Source organism: Rousettus aegyptiacus, unplaced genomic scaffold (assembly GCF_014176215.1).
Source record: "Rousettus aegyptiacus isolate mRouAeg1 unplaced genomic scaffold, mRouAeg1.p scaffold_m13_p_13, whole genome shotgun sequence".
NCBI classification, from domain to species: domain Eukaryota; kingdom Metazoa; phylum Chordata; class Mammalia; order Chiroptera; family Pteropodidae; genus Rousettus; species Rousettus aegyptiacus.
Genome location: NW_023416288.1, coordinates 9,505,094 through 9,522,696, shown reverse-complemented (window position 1 = coordinate 9,522,696; position 17,603 = coordinate 9,505,094). Strand labels below are relative to the sequence as shown.

General features: G+C 30.1%; 1 protein-coding gene across 2 annotated transcripts in view; it reads left to right on the top strand.

The window, feature by feature from the left end:
• The window catches only part of PCLO (piccolo presynaptic cytomatrix protein), a 353,044-nt gene that overhangs the window by 275,768 nt on the left and 59,673 nt on the right, over positions 1-17,603 (top strand). For both annotated transcript variants that reach the window (XM_016162724.2, XM_036230302.1), the window contains exons 14-18: positions 3,598-3,648; positions 6,766-6,890; positions 9,352-9,378; positions 16,325-16,418; positions 17,115-17,186. In XM_016162724.2, the coding sequence (XP_016018210.2) occupies positions 3,598-3,648; positions 6,766-6,890; positions 9,352-9,378; positions 16,325-16,418; positions 17,115-17,186 (369 nt within the window). The remainder of the gene's footprint in view (positions 1-3,597; positions 3,649-6,765; positions 6,891-9,351; positions 9,379-16,324; positions 16,419-17,114; positions 17,187-17,603) is intronic.

Genomic DNA, 17,603 nt, shown 5'->3' with positions numbered 1-17,603 from the left:
TTATCCTTCCTTCTTTCTTCTCTCTCCAAAGTACCATGTTTTATGCATCTCTTAAGACAATTTGTATCTCGATTGTAGTTACTTGTTTGCTTATTTTACACCCCAGTTGGGCTGCAAGCTCCTTAAGAACCAAAAACCATTTCTTGTATTTTCTCTACAGCCCCTAAGCACATAGTAGAGAGGCTTGCGCAGAATAGTAACTAAATAAATAAATATTGGGAATTAAAACATCAGTGGCACTTGTACAAAATTTGAAGTTTTATAATATTTTAACTTTGAGGGCAGTGATTAGAAGATGGAAACAGGTATTGGAGGACAAATATCAAGGAAATGATATTGACAAGTTTCATGGTATGTGGTAATTATCTTCTATGCCAAGAATGTGGCCTATGTAGTTTTTACAGTATTTTTGCTATAATAAAAAGTTATGGAGAAATATTGTCCGTAATAGTAGCTGTTAGCAACATGTGAAATTAAGCACTTGAAATGTGGCTAGTCCTCATTGAGATATGCAGTATGTGTGAATTACATGCCAAATTTTGATGACTAAATATGAAAAAATGTAAAATATCTTATTAAAATTTTATATTGATTTCATGAGGAAATAATATTTTTAATAAATGGAGCTAAATAAAATATATTATTACAAATCAATTTTACCAACTCATTTATACAGTTTAAATATGACTATTAGTATATTTAAAATTACCTATATGGCTCACATGATATTCCACTGGCCAGTGATGGTGTAGAGATTACTTAACTCTTAGTTTAATAGCAATAATCAAACCTGATTATTTTTGAGATATATGTATATAATATATCTATTCTTAATTGAAATATATATTCACTAGATTCTAACACTCTTGAAGAAAGGAACTATTACCTACTCATCTTTTTTTGGCATTTATCTTCAACATTTAGCTGGTACAGAGTCTCTCAAAACATTTTTGCTGAATAAATAAATGTAATGATATTTCCTGACCTGTCAGCATGTAATATATATAAAAGGTAATACAATGAGTGTTTAAATCCTACAATGTTAAAAAAAAATTATATTGAGAGATTATAGAAACATTGAGTGATAGTCTGAAGCTTACATATCCCTGAGTCAGGTAACATATGTCCAAATGTTATATGTTCTTTAGATAATTTAGAGAATTATAGTTTTAACTTTTTTGTGTTTTCATTAGGTATGAGACTAAATATTAGATTATAAAATACTAATGTAATGAAATGTATTAAAACTAAAACATTTAAATTATAGTTAGCATAATTATACATTTAGGTATTTAGAATACATCTAGTAAACATTTTAAATGATTATTCATAAGTAATTATTAATCTATTAATATACTAATTTAAATGTTTGCTTCTGAATAAATGTAGGTAAAATATGAATCTAAATTAGTAAATACATTTTAAAAGACATAAGACTATTTTAAATTATTATTTTCCTTAAACTAAATAAATATGAATTTCGTCTTTAAAATATTTATTTTGCTGCCTCAGGCCGTTTTGTCTCTGAAATTCTAACCAAACTTTCTTCATTTTATCTTTCAAGTCTGAATAATTTCTTCCAAGTCATCATATAAATAAATAATTCAACTAAAGTAATTATTATTTTATATATTCTTATGAAATAGATCCCTGGCTTCTCAAACTCTACTGGTCATGGAACACTTAATTTTCTCAGTAATTTTTTTCTATGGTGCCTAGATGCACAAAAAATATCTAAAATAGTTTTATGTATTAAATAATTAGGTACAAACAATTTAGTCAGTATTTATGTCCTAACATCTTAGTAACCATTAGAAAAAATAATACACATAAAATGAAATAAAAATAATGTGTTCATTACACTGTTAATAACTAAAATTACATATCAATGGGATGCGTTACCTGATAGGCATTATACAGCTATTCAAACTGTGGAATCAGATTGGACACTAACACTCTCATTTCCTGTTCCACACTGATCTCACTGATTTTCTTGCAGTACATTTTTTATCACCACAACATCAAAAAACAATCTCACAAAGATATGATATCACTGTAGAAAAGGCAGTCAGCTCTAATCTTGACATGTAACTATCTGCAGCTGGTAGTTTGCCCTGTATCCAACAGATTCTGTTCTTTTTCCTTTCATAAGTTAAAATATCCTTCTGTCCATGAGTTTCCTACCACACCCTGAACGACTAAAAATGGTCCAGAAGGTTATTCTCTGCATTAAATCTAGTTATGTTTACATGATCATATGTCAAATAAACTGCAACTGTTAAAAATAAAATGTTACCAATAATCACTTTTAACTTTTTTTGTCTTATTTTTGACTTTTTAATCACAGTTATTCCCCAACTTATTCACTAAAAGGATATCCGATTTTAGGAAACTCCACATCTTTTATTGAGATATAAATAGTTTCAGGAACTTGTGTGGTCCTTCTTTTTCTAGATTCAGTTTTCTAAATATTAAAATAATTATTAAGTAAATAATTGTGTAATAACTAACAGTTTATCCTTTGCAGCCAGAGCATAGTTTCAATGTTAATAAATGGTCATTCTTATAAATGAGCTGAATGAATAAGTGACATATGGCTTAGAAAATTTAACCCTACTGAATAACTTTGCCATGATTACATAATTTTCTTCCTTAATTATTTCATGGAACAAGACCTGGAATATAGCCATCTTCTTTTGGTTGCTCTCATTTCTAGAATAGAAATCTAAAGGGAAAGGTAGCAGAGCAAGTGTATCCTTATCCTCCTCATATCATAGATCTTTCTTTTTTTGATTAATTATTAAAACAAGATTAATATACGTACATGTAGGAAGATGGGGTGCTTATTTGTAGGGTAGCAAGCTGGCTTCCATTTTAGTAAATATCTCCCCATATTGATGCTACAGTGCCTGAAATTTTATTATAGATCTAGATTCTGGGACATCATCTCCTTTTGTACAAATATTCCATTGAAATGTAACAAGTCAGCGATCAGTCTTTTCTTCAGAAGTATGAATCAATTTACCAGATCACATTCCTAACTTTTTAAGGCTTTACTAACATAAGGAATTTATTAAGGAAATAAGAACTTATATAGAATAGTATGTAATTATAATTAAGGAGTGAAATATTAGGAAATGATTGCCTTGTGATTTGCTCTAGATGGGAGCAGGGAGGGGCTGAGTACCCACAAAGTAGCACAAGGATGGACTTTTATAACTTCTGTCCCCTTGGCAACCATTGTATAAAAACAATTATCTTTTCAATTCCTCTATAAATCTTTAAAGGCTATAAATACTTAAATTGAACCAAAAGGTTGCATTTTCTTAAGTAATTGAAAATACATTACTGCAGGTATAAAATTATAGCTTCAGAACAAGCTTAACAAAATGAAAAGTAGATTTATGTATCTTATGAAATTAAACATGTATTGAGGAGTTTAAGCAGACAGAATAATCCAAAGCAGCCAAATGCATAAAATATGTTTTTCAAGCAGAACACTCTGACCAAATAGAAATTAATTTCAGGTGGATGTTGAAATGGTAAATTCTATGAAGGGTTTATTCATTAATATAACATATGTTTTTAATATTACAGCCTACTGATGCAGCAAAGGTTGTCTCTCATCCAATTACAGGGGAAATTCAGGTATGAATATTTTTTGTGTTTTTTAATCATCATATACCATCTTTTCGGGTTGTATTTTCCCTTGGTCTATAGAAGTTGTCAACACTGTTAGAACCTTTCCTATTTTATAACACAGACCTGTTAAGGAAAAATACAATTTCTTAAAATGATATTTTAATGCAATATATTTTATAAAATCTAATTATACCAAGGAATTCTATATTTTGAAATCTGCCTGTTACCTTAGTAATGTCAATAAGTTTTATGCCTTAGTTTCTTGATACTTGTTGAATGTGTTTCAAACATGACAGATTCTCCTGGAAATTTGAAAATTTTTCTTTAAGAGTTTCTGGAGTCTAATACTATCCTCATTTCTTCCAATGGAAAACAATTGTTAAATAATTGCTGAACAATTCTTGTAGAGCCATGTTTTTCATATCAGAGGACATAATCAATTTGTAATTTATAAAATCAGTTTAAGGAATTTTTAACAGGAAAATATAAGAAAAGTAGTGTAAATTACTCTTTTTTATTCCTATGTATGTGTGTTTCTGTGTTCATGGATTATATCATAACATGTATTTCTTACCGTGGGACATAGTAAAAAACATTAGAAAAGCTGTGCTTTAGATAATGCCAGAAAGTAGTTTAGGGTAGCTAAGAAATGTCATGTGGAAAGAATTAATACAATATAAAATAATAACTATTTAAAGATTGTTTCAGATAAGGGAATGAGAACAGTAAGTGTTAGCTGTGTCTCCAACACATTCTAGAGGAAATTTTCATGAAGGACTTCACAAAGGATAAGAGATTTGAACTAATTGAGGATGGAGAAAAAAGAGTGTGTTCCTGGAAGAAGAAATAGTACACAGAAAGTTTCTGCTGCCAAAAATAAAATATAATAAAATAAAGAGATCAGCTTTGCTGCAGTGAAATGTTCCTATAGAGATAAGTTAAGTCTACATGAAAAAGAACCTTGAACATAAGCCAAGGGAGAGTTAGCCCCCACATAATAGGAAGATCAGTAAATATTTTGGAGTACGAAAGAGGTTAATTGAAAGGAATATGTAATAAAAAGTCACACAGCGGTGGCCTATAGGAAATATTATAAAAGGGAGGACACGGAAGTTAATTAAATGATTATTTAGGTACACACTAGTTAAAGGAGAGTAGAGTGTGAGGGTGGAAATAGAGAAAAAGTACAGCAGGTACGCACCTTACTAAGAAGGATCCAGCAGGATGGAGCCTGATAACTTAGGTACTCTAGATCTTGCTGACTCATTGCTGTTTTCTACTTCTAGAAGGCCAGGCCCTGATCTTTCTTCGCTTCATAAGCAGCAAAGAAAGTGCTAGCTTTTCTGATTCATAACCCTTTTTCTCTCTCGCTTTCTCGCTCTCTGTCTCATTTGTTTGGAAACTCCTTGCTATGGACCAATATTTACTATTTCTTTTTGGTTTGCTGTTGTTGTTTGCTCTTATTTTCCTTTCCTTTGAGCAGTAATATTTAATTCTATAGTAGAAATGTACACTACTAATATTCCTTCTTAACTCGAGATGTTTTGTGTATATAGATTGGGGGAGAGGGTTTTCTTATGACCATGTTTTCCACTTTTTTTTTTTTTTTCTTTAGCAAAACCCTATTCCAAATGAAAACTATCTAGAAACCCAAACAATGAATCTGGCAATGCTGCAGTAGTTCTGGTTGAGAATTGCTGGGGACATCTCATTACTGCCTTGGAAGTAAACTCTGAGCAACTCTAAATGTTCTCTAAGACAATACAGAGTAAATTTTGAAAAGTACTGTCTTAGGGAAGCCTGCACGCTTTCATTTCAATAAAAAAAGGTTTTAGTGCCTTCTCAGTTAAAACTGGACTTTAAGGCTAGCAGAGAAAAGAGAAAATGGAGAAAAATTTCTCTTTTAAAATTTGGAAACTGATCTAAATCACAATGAAATTAATTTCAGAATAATTGTATATTTCAGTATCCCACTGTAGCACAGTTACTGCATCTCGGAACTTTCCATTTTTCCTCTGTCATTATGACATTTTGTTTTGTTTCACAATGCTTTCAATCATGGTGAGACGGACTGGGCTTTTCTGTATTGGGAAAAGTGATTGAAGATTCCTATTCTGCCACAAAATATAACTAGATCAAAATCATGCTAAAATTAAAAATTATTTTGATTTTGAAATTTTAAATTAAGTTTGGTTCATTTAAATTATACCATTTTCAACATAACCATAGTATATCTGTTTTATATGATTATAAAAATATGTTAGAATTTTTATTTATAGATTTTCTCCATGAAATACAGATTCCTTTCTTTTCGTTATTTGATAAATAAAAAGAGCATCAAACAGAATTAAGTCTTATTCTAATGCCAAAAGATTTTTTCAATTTTGGAGAAAAATTAGTTAATTTAATTATTTTGAATTATGCAGGCTTCTCAAATATTAGAAATATAAATCTTTTACTATTAAATGTCAATTTTACAACAGTCATTAAGCATCTATGAGTCAATGCCTCTTTTCAGATTCTAAATTTAAAAAACAATATTTTATCATCTTAATATCTCATTCTGTTAGAAAAGCAGGCATACCAGAAAAAAACTATAGGTTTAACATCAGATAACATAGGAAGAGATACATTTTACACATTCTTAAATATTCTTGCATTTCAGTACTGATAGCTTTCTTAAAAAATGATTCCACTGACTGCTAATTATTTGGTGAAATGCAGAAGACATTTTCTAATAAATTTATCAACTAGTTAATTTATTTTCAGATTCTGACCATTGTATTCATGAATGTTAAACATTTACAGTTTTCCTAAGAGCAAATATTTAGTTTAAACATGCAACTAGCATTCACTACATGATTTTTCTTATAAATTAATTTTAGAAAGGCCAGGCCAGGACTTAACAGCAAAGAGAATGAACAGCATTTTTACTAGTAATTAACATGTGCCTGGGAGCTCCCAATTAAATTAGACATTAACTGGTCTGTTCAGTTTCAAATAAAATGAAAATGAGTTTTGATTCTTTTTATAAGAAGTGGTAAAGTATTGAATAGTAATATATGTTTTTTTAAAATAAAAAATAATAATAATATTCACCAAATATATTGCTGTCCCTTTAAGCTTCAAATCAACTATGATCTTGGAAATCTCATAATACATATTCTCCAAGCAAGAAACCTGGTCCCTCGAGACAACAATGGTTATTCTGACCCCTTTGTTAAAGTGTATCTTCTTCCAGGACGTGGGTAAGTAAATAAACATCTTCTGAGTTTTAAACCTCCTGATTTAAAAAATAGCAATAGTGTCTTTTAGTCTCTAATTTCAGAGATTAATATTCTTTTCATTAGTTTTACTTACATGTTATATTTATTTATTACAACTTGTCGATAAGGTAAAATTAAAATTTGTAAATTAAGCCTTAAGCGTTCTAGGAGAGCTACTGATCATAATAAAATGTGCCTCTATGAGACCACATCAGTACTTCAATTCTGGAAACCACTCTTGCTATGATCAATCAAATTGACTGTGAAATCATTTAAGGAATTATTTGTGGGAGATTTAAAGAATTACCTCACATTTCCAAATTTATTTACAAAACTAGTGTACTGCTTTATTGTATAGGACATGTATATTATCCAACATATTATAGATTCATTTAATGACTAGATGTATCCTTTCTTATGTGCATATTTCAAAAACATTTTAATACTATAAAATTAGAAAAAAACAAGAGTAATATTTGAAATGCTGACTTTGATTAATAAATGAAAATTATCTCTGAATCTCTTGTGTGTTATATGAACTATTCATATAAAGCAAGTGTTCTTCGGAGATATTTAATTTTCACATAACAAATGCAAATTGTTATGTTCTAATATATAAATCAGTACTCAATATGGTTTCAAAACAGTGATTTGGACCTAACAGATCCTATATCTTATCTGAACAATTTATATTAGCCAAATTAGCATAATGGAAACATAAGTAATGAACAACTAGAGGTAAACTTTAAAGTTTTGGACTGGTAATTTGAAGACTCTGGTTTATTTTTGTTCATTTTTCATTTAACTTGAAGGATGACATCCAAATGTTACATTTTACTTAGAAACTTAGTTGTTGTCCGTAAGTGAAAAGAATAGTATAATGACCTACCACCTACCCATTACCCATTTTCAACAATTACCACTTTTTAGGCAATCATGTTTTATTTTACCCTTACATGCTCTCTTTGTATAGATTATTTTAAAATATATGTCAATTATTATAACACTTTTCTGCAAATATTTTAGTCTTCCTAAAAGATAAGTCATTTAAAAAGTAATTATATCACATGTAATAATAAAATTCTTAAATATTTAACTAATTTATTAATTTCCCAATTGCCTCATATTTTCCTAGTTGATTTAATGACCCAATTGATATTTGTAGAACATTCTACCCATCAATAGCAGAATATATATACTATTCAAGTACATGTGGAGAGTTCACCACAATAAACTATCTGGGCCATAGAAACAAGCCTCAACAAATTTAAAAGCATTGAAATCATACAAAAATATATTTTATGACTGTGGTTGGTTTGTTTGAACAGGTTCCAAATTAGAATTGCATCTGAATCTGCTATTTACTAATTATACCACCACGGGCAGGTCAACGATTCTTTGAGATTTAGTTTCCTTGTTGACATGAGAGAGCCAAGGTAGGCAGAGCTGTAATTTTTAGTTTATCATGGAAATCAAATTAGATAATACTTAGAAATAATTTAGAAAATGCCAGATGATATATCAAATTCAATATACAGACTTTAATTTTATCCTACCCAATAATTTTATTTAGAAACTTAGAATTTCTGATACTGTTCTAGTTTTAATTCATTGATTTCATTTATAGAGATTACCAACCAGCCATATAGTGCAGGAAAAGGAAGGTTTTTATTTTGTGTTAATTACTTTATATTTTTAAGTAGCTATAACTGTAATTTAGCTACATGTTTTAAAAAACATGGGTATAACAACAAACTGATAACTTCATTCTGTCTTTGATTTGAGTCATTACACCTTCAGCGTTATTTAATCGCAACACAACAGGATAAAGGGAAATCACCGCCAAGGGTAATTAACATTTGCTAATGAATGAAAATACGACACTCTCTTTTATTTTCTATCTTCTCTAATAATATCCCGGAGTATTACTTTTTTAAAACCATATGAGAGTACCTATATTTTATCTATTCCAGGACTACGTTTCAATTAGATTATTTTAAACTTGAATAACCAGAAAGGGCAGGCAGATAACATGAATATGTCAGTCTAATCTGTGGAGAGCAAGGGAAAGATGGGAACTATAGTGAAATGAAGAGTGAATGTCCCACCTAAAACCATCCCCATGTAATTTGTCCAACAAAATTTTCCTATTTAATGGGTGGCCCATTGGCAGTCAATATGCTACTCCATTTCCTGGCCCTTTTATTAAATTACTCCTAATTATTGCAGTGACCAAAGCCTTGGGGTTTATTACACTGGTGAGGTATTATTTTCATTTTAGTTCTAAGATTATTTTCTGCCTCATGTCATTTGTATGTTAAGGTATAGTTCCTCTAATTATTATTCTCATATTTTCTTCCTTATTTCTCTTCCTAACTTTTTTCTTCCTATCTTTCCTATTCTCCTATTGTATCCTTCACTCTCGCTCTTGGAATCAATGCAGTCAAGTCATGGTTGTCCAGAATGCAAGGTAGAGTTGGTTTTTTTCACAGTCAAGCTACACTGTAATGTCTAGTTATATTCTTTGCCTTTTTGTGTACATTAACCTGCAGTTCAACTTGGGCTTCAATTTTTTATTTTTCTACATGTTGGGTCTATTGAATTAGGCTAATAGAAAATTGTTCCAACCACAAAGTTACTAAATAGGTTTAGCAGATGTGTGCAAAAGAACATAGAAAACTAGAAACTATTAAAAACAAAGACGAGTATCAATAAGGAAATATTGCCTTGCAATTAGATGCAACTCAAGTTTTCATTCATAGTTTGTATATTAAAATAAATTTAACTTCTCATATGATAATCATAGCTTAAATTTTCTTAAGTCTTCTATTACAAATTAAAAAATCCAGAGTCATTTTTCAAAAGAAATTAACTGATCTGGGTGTCTAATACTAGTTTTGTATCTCATCTTAAAGACAATACTTGTCTGGTCTTCATTTCTCACTTAGATCTTGATATTGAAATATTTCCATGCCTTTATACCTTCTTCACCACAAAATTATTGCTATGCAATATAGGATACCATAATTGGCCTCCATTAGTGTTTTAACAACACAACAACATCTTTTGTTTGCCAATAATAGGAAATTGTTTACTGTATTTGATAGAGTTTATAACATATTGCATCATTATATTATCAGCTAATGCTATCTCTCAATATATAGCCAAAAGCATTCCTTGGCACATCTCATCGCATTGTAAGTTAAATGGGTTACTTGCTTGGGGAGGAGAATCTTGTACATCCATAGTAAGAGGGTAATGAGAATTTCAATCCCACCCAAAATATTAATGGTACAGGATTTGTATTTGTCAGTGACATTAAAATTTGACAGTTTTACTAATTCCAACAAGATGTACCCTAAAGAGATTGTTTCTGACTTTTAAAGGCATAAATTTATTTAAATAGTTTAAAGAATGGGATTAGTCACCACAACCTTTATAATGCCCCATAACTTTTTGTTTCCTTGCAGTCACATAATTATGGCAAACGATTAACTATGATACTGTGAAAGGTTGCTTGTCATGACCGGCTCCCTCATGTCAGGATGCCATCCAGATCTCTCAGACTGACACAAGAAATTAGCCATTTCAAAGAGATAGTGTCATTTTAGAATAGACATTATCAACCACTTTATTCAGAACCTTCTTATCTTTCATTCAGAGAAACTGGGGGGAAATTGTCAGGATGACAATGATTGTCAATACTTATAAGAGAACATGTTTTGTAAGTATAAATAATGGTTGAAATAGGCTAAGTTGTATTTCGATTACAATTTAAAAGATCTAGAAGTCACTTTCCTATCGTATCTTTCATCTAGAAGTCGTTTTTATCAACTCTTTGAGAACTGTCAGTGTGAGAAGGAAATATAATGACAAGGTACCGATATCCTAAATTAGGCTAAGGAGGCCAAATAGTAACGTCCTTAAAAGCATTTGTTTCAGTTTCAGCTATGCTAAGTAGAAGTTGTGAGGTTTCTCGAAAACTATTTCTGATTCTGCCAAATAAAATTTATAATAGGCCCTCTTTTGTGAAATACATAAAGTAATATACCAAGAGTGAAAGAAAAGCATAATGTCTGGCACATAAACTCTAATAAATGGCAGTTGCTGTTATTTCTAGTAACATGTATAATAAGTTTCATGTAGCCAATGGTCAGTTATATCTCCAAAAAAAGATATAGAATGCTTGGGCTATTGAATTATACCAAATTATTTTACAATAACTGTACTGAAAACCAAACTTTATTTTATTCAATAATAAAATGTATTACATTTGTCATTCTTAAAATTAAAAAAAAAAAACATATCCTCTTAACTAATAAGCATTTCAGTTGTCTTCTTTCATTTCCTCTTCTCACCCCGTGATCAGTATATTCATAAGCTCCAAAAGCTCAAACATCAGCCAAGATAAGGTGAAAGAAAAACAAGGAAAGAGCCTGAAGAGTCCATGAACTTTATACTTGTCCCTGGATAATTGAGAAATAGGAATGAGGATATCTGGAGAACCTCGTTCTGGTTTTCTCTCATTATACTGTTGGATAAACTACTATTTTTTCCCATGAATAAGATTTTTGCTGTGATTGAAGCTGATTTTATCTATAATGATACCTGTAAGCCCAATTCCTGGCTAGAGTTTCTGTAAGCACCTTTGTTAGCGTAAACAATTTCCTACAAGACCTATGTAAAGCAGACACAGCTGTCTTGTGTATTTATAATTTGAAGACAAAAAATATTTCATTGCAATAAATTTTAAAGGGGAAAAAAGTACAGGAATATTTTAAGGATCTATCCGATAAAAATTTCTTTAGCACAAACTGTTCCAGATATTGTTCTAGGTGCTGTGGTGAGGGTTGACAACACAGCCATTGTCTTTGACCTCAGGGAGCACAGAAGACAATAAAGTGACAGTCTGCAAACACACAATTACACAGAAAAACAGAGTTTCTAAATTAAACATCCTCAGAGGAGTAATTTTGAAAAATTATATATATTTTTTATTGGACAATGTATTTTTTTTCTTTTAAGGAATAGATATATGTTTCCAATAAAGGAAAACCAGATAAAATAAAAGAAATGAAGACCTTCGATATTTTAGATAATTCTATAAAAGTTAAATGCAAGGAAGCCATTGTATTCCATTCTTTTTTCTCAATATTTCTTTTAAAGTTAAAAAGAAAAACCCAGAAAACTGTTTTCCAGCTGGCTTAAGGCAGAAACACTGAATTTCAAATATCTCTTTCTGCATGCCTTAAAAGCATATCTGCTTATGATAAAATGACTGGCCAATAACAAAAAAAAACAATAAAAAAAAAGAAATTAGTTAAAACTTCACAGGGATGAAAATTTAAATATTTTTTATAAGCACCATGTCTTGTCTTGATTAATTGGCTTTTTATTTTCCCTTATTAGAAAATTTATCTGTTGTTAGATATGGCCTAATCTTCCCATGAGGGGATGTAGTATTTTACTAGACAAAAAGGAAAAGGAAAGTGAGGTCTGCTTGCTTCTCAACCTGAATTTATGCTCACATTCAAAAATCCCTCTGCTTACCTGGTTATCTTCAACTTGTAAATCCATAAATTGTGATGTGGCTATGAAAATTGTAGAGTTTTCAGTTGTGTAAAGTGGCAACACAGCCCATTGGGATCATGCTCAAGATGGTCAGTACATGGTAATTACATAAAAAAAGTGTTCTTAAAGAAATAGCTTTGTGTGGCCATATCTTCATGTCAGGAAGTTCAAGTGCAAAGACTGCAAAGGATTTCGTTGGCATTTACAAAAGTCATCCATGGATGGTGGAGGCAGGCTCACAAAGAGAGTGTGTTTACCTCCATTAATTCTAAAGGCAATGTATATCCTGAGTCTGGAGACAACTGAAGACTAAAACTCATTGATAAGATTAAGATACTCTTAAAATGAACATCTAAAATTTCTCCAAATAATTTTAGTGATTTTTGAGCCTATTTGAACAAAAATAAATATAATAATTATCCCACAATTGAATTTAGGATATACCATTCAGAATTTTTCTAAGCAACTCTAAAACTGAACTAATTTTTTAATGATGTATTTAGATGTACACAAATATTGCATGCTATTTATATTACATATAGGAAATATATATAGTTATATCGGGGTAAAGAACTTTAGATTATAGTGTAACAAAGACGAACTTGAAACTTCAGCTAATGAAGCCTACAATTAAGAAAATCGATGGATTGTTCACATTTTATGATGAGCCCAATCAATTGAGTTCAAATAGATATGTTTAAGAGCAACTATTTAGTTTCCCATGTTTGAATTATGATCCTACCAGTTAGTAACTATGCCATCTTACCAACATGCCTAAATTCCTCTGAGCTTCAGTCTTTTTTAATCTATAAAATAGAATAATAAATGATACCTATCTAATTAGTATTAAATGAATTAACACATTAAAAGCATTTAGAACTCTGCCTGGGAAAAAGTAAGTATTTAATAAATGTTAGCTACTTTTATTTTAATGTGCTTACTTTATAAAGTGCTTTTCATCCATAGCTCATATATACAATGGTATGTAACACAATTAAGTAAGTACATCTTGGTAGAGAAGCACAGTTCCTAGTATGAAGTTGGCATTCAATACTTTTCACTAAATGTGTTAGTGAAAAAAATGACTAAAATATGAAAAATTATAATAACAATTCATATTTATAGATTGAGATGGTAATTAATAAATCCTTTTTAAGAAATTTCAGTAATGCAGATTATTTTCATATATATTGACATATCTAGAATTTTAATAAAAGTTCGTGAGTTTGCATTTGACATTAATGTCCATCTTGTTAAAGAAAAAAACATGCATTTAATTCTTTCGGAATTTGAAAAAATTAACAATTTTACTACTATTCACTATATTATGAATCTTACTCTTGATATGTTGTTCCCATGATCTCATCACCTTGATAACAAAGTTCAAAAAAAATAGAAATTTTAAAACTCATACTATTGTGTGTTTTTATTCTAAGTATACCTGCCTAGAGGAATAGCCATGAATTCTAGAGTAACAATCAAAGCCAAAACAAAATAAAAAGGGATATAGTTTACCAAAATAATCTTGACTTTTTATTATAAAACATTTCAAACTTACTGAAAATTATAAAAAATACTCTTAATACCTGTGTTGTTGCTATGTAGTTTTATCAATTATTAACATTTTGTTGTGTAGACTTCAGACATTTTTTTTAATAAAACATTTTACAGATATCCCTAAAGCCCTTTGAAACCATTCCCCTGTCCACCTGAGATAATCACTAAGTAGGATTCAGTAGCTATAATTCCCAAGAGACATAATGCTAAGATATGTTTGTTCTACAAGTATACATAAGTTACAGTGTCAATTCACATGATTTTACTTCAAATTATGATAACTTACTATAGTTATCCTTTGGCAAATTTTTGCTCATTTTTTCAAGACTTACCTATCTTGATATATGAAGATATATCTTGATATATCTTGGTATTTTATTTAACTTCTTACCATTTCATTGAATGACTATATCATAATGTCTTTAACATACTATTAGAAACAATGATGTAGTGAATATTCTTGAACAAATTCTTTGTGCATAAGTGAGAGAATATCTCTAGGGTGGAAACAGAATAAGTCAAAGTGAAATTTTCTGTGGTTTTGTGTACATAAATTTAAACCACTAGATACTGATAAATTTATCTAAAAAGGTATAAGTACAAATTTATACTTCCTGTTTCTTTAAATCATTGCATATATATTTCCCCCTAATGTTTTTTGTTATCTTGAATGACAAAATTATCAAAGCCTCCTCTTATGTTTGTACATTTTTGGGGGTTGATTACATGTAAGAAGAGTACTGCCTTATTTCTCAAATTAGACTCAGTTCACAATAACTGAAAGATGAGGTCTTAGGAGAGATAAATTAAGTGGTTCTCAATTTTGTCTACACCTCATTGTACCCAGGAGATTTTTAAATTCTGATGCTCAATCCCTACCCCAGACCTATTAAAACAGCATCTCCTTGGGAGTGCGGGAAGAGAAATGCAGTTATAGTGCTGATTTTCCCATGTCCCACCCTCCCACTCAGATTCCTAGGTGATCCCCAATTCAATCAATGTTAAGAATTATTACCCCTGCATATGGCTGATAAAAAAGAGAATGAAGCCAGAGAAAGGAAAAATCCTTGACTATAGATACATCTCTAAAAGTGGGTGATGAACTGGAATGTGATTCTCAGTAGCTTTATCTAGAATGGTTAAGGGCATTAGAGCCTAGAATAATAATTAGCATTTCAAGGGATGGCAATGCTTAAAACAAGAAATATAGCAAGAGTTAGTCTATCCACAGGTGGGAATAGAACTACACATCAAAGGTTAGGATTCAGTACACTTAGAGAAAGGCAACTTGTGAAGTCTAGGCATAAGAAAGAACCCTGACATGTAGGCTGATTTTCAGGATTCGGGTGCCCACCAGAATTAGTATTATCTGGGACCTGAGACATAAATTGAGGCAGAAAATTCAGGAAAAGGCAATGAGGGTTAGAGAAAGACCTTGCTGTGTAGACACCATTGGCTCATCGCCAGTAGAAATAATTCCAGCCCCATTAGCTGATTGATGCCAGCTATATATGTTCTGTCAGACTTAATTAGAATAGATTTTAGAAATAGTTATTTTTAAACCTGTAGGATATAAGCTTCTAATTGTTGCTCAGAAGGAATGAACAAATCAAAGATACACTCAAATGTCTGAAGTTGTAATGAATGAGAAAATAATTTGATTTGGTTCATCATTTGTAACATAAGCTCTTGACATAAACCAATAATTTATATTTAATTAAAATTGCTTTTATAGCTGGGTTGAATATCCTATTTTACTAAGATTGTCAGAGTATACTTGAAATATAAGGTAACAAATATTTAGAGAATCTCAGCTATAGCAAAAGCCATTTTCATTCTTTCCTCAGCCAAGACAATTATTATACTTTTTATAGAAAAAAATCATTAGACTTTTCTGACATGAATTGGTGCAAAACTATTAGAAAGTTAAATACAAAATTATTATTTAGGAGGAAAGAAGATACTGATGTTACCACATAGTTCATGTACTAATCTCCTGAATTCAGGAAGGAGTAAATTTCTAAAATTATAGTATCATTAGAATACCTAAAAGCTTTTCTTCAAAAACCTACATTAGGGAAAATAAAACTAAAGGCATCCAACATGTTTTTAATTTTTTTATTGTGCTTTTAACTTTAAATAAGGTTTAAGACATGAAGATGATGAGATGATTGCATGGTGATTCAAAGCAAAATAGCATTTTAAAATGTCTACATACCCTTCAGGTTGACTATGAAGTCATTTGTTAAGGTGAATAATAGATAACTTTTTCTTTTCTTCCAATTCAGTGCTGAGTACAAGAGAAGGACTAAATATGTTCAGAAAAGTCTTAATCCTGAGTGGAATCAAACAGTAATTTATAAAAGTATCTCCATGGAACAGGTATGCAATGATTATTTTCTATGTGACGAATTTAGGCTAATGTAAGAACAGTAATGACAAAATTATTGAAAGATTGTGATCTTAAATTCAGAGAGAAAACAAATACAAATAGAACAGGAAGAAGATATCCATATGAAGCAATTTACAAAAGAATTCTTTTAAAATGAAGTTTATAATTTGCCCTCTGGAAGATTTCTAATTTGACTATAAAGATGAAACTGTATATAAATTATAATATGGGTTCTTGAATTTAAAATAAGTTACATTCGCCTGCAGAAATAAGACAGTGCTACTATGTATTTTGACAATTTGCTGACCAAAATAACTCTAAGCCAGATACTTTATCTGAATAACCTAGACAGTTTTGTAACCTATGAATTCCATGTATTTAGAAAGTATTTAGAGATTCTCATTTCTGTTTTTAAAGATGGGGATAAAACACAGGAAATTAGGAAAAATTACTATTTTGTTTACAAAATAGTGAGATCTCTTATGATCAAACTAGATTGGACTACAAAATCATTGATATTTTACATAATATTTAATATAAACCCACATCATTTTAGATAAAATTTAAAATATTTTTATATAAATGGAAAGCATTCAAGAAAGTAAAAATAAATGAGTCTATAATATGAGTATAATGAAAATTTATGATGAGAAATGAGGTGAATGACATTTTGATTTGAACTGTAGCTCAAGAAGAAAACGCTGGAGGTGACAGTCTGGGATTATGATAGATTTTCTTCCAATGACTTTCTTGGTGAGGTGAGCCTTCTGATTTCCTTGTTCTTATTTTCTTTTGTTGTAAACCACCAATTAAAGCTTGATACAAAACATATTTCTTAAGTTTACAAGATAAACACTTTGGATAAAGTCCTTTGGTGAATAGAGTTTATTCTTTGAGTAGATTTACACTTTGAGTAGATGAATTGCAACTCAATAAACATTTTTTACTTTGCCACTTGATGTACTTTATAATTAATTAGCAAGATTAAATAGTCATTGTTTTGATAGAGAGCTATATAATCATGCTGTAAATCCAAATAATTATGTTAAGGATTTGAGATAATTATAAAATGAACTGGATTTTTTAACCTTTTTCATGTTTAGGAAAAAAGTTTAGCTCTCTGCCAATGTTAATTTAACATCATGCCTAGGAATAAGAATGCTACATTTTCTAGA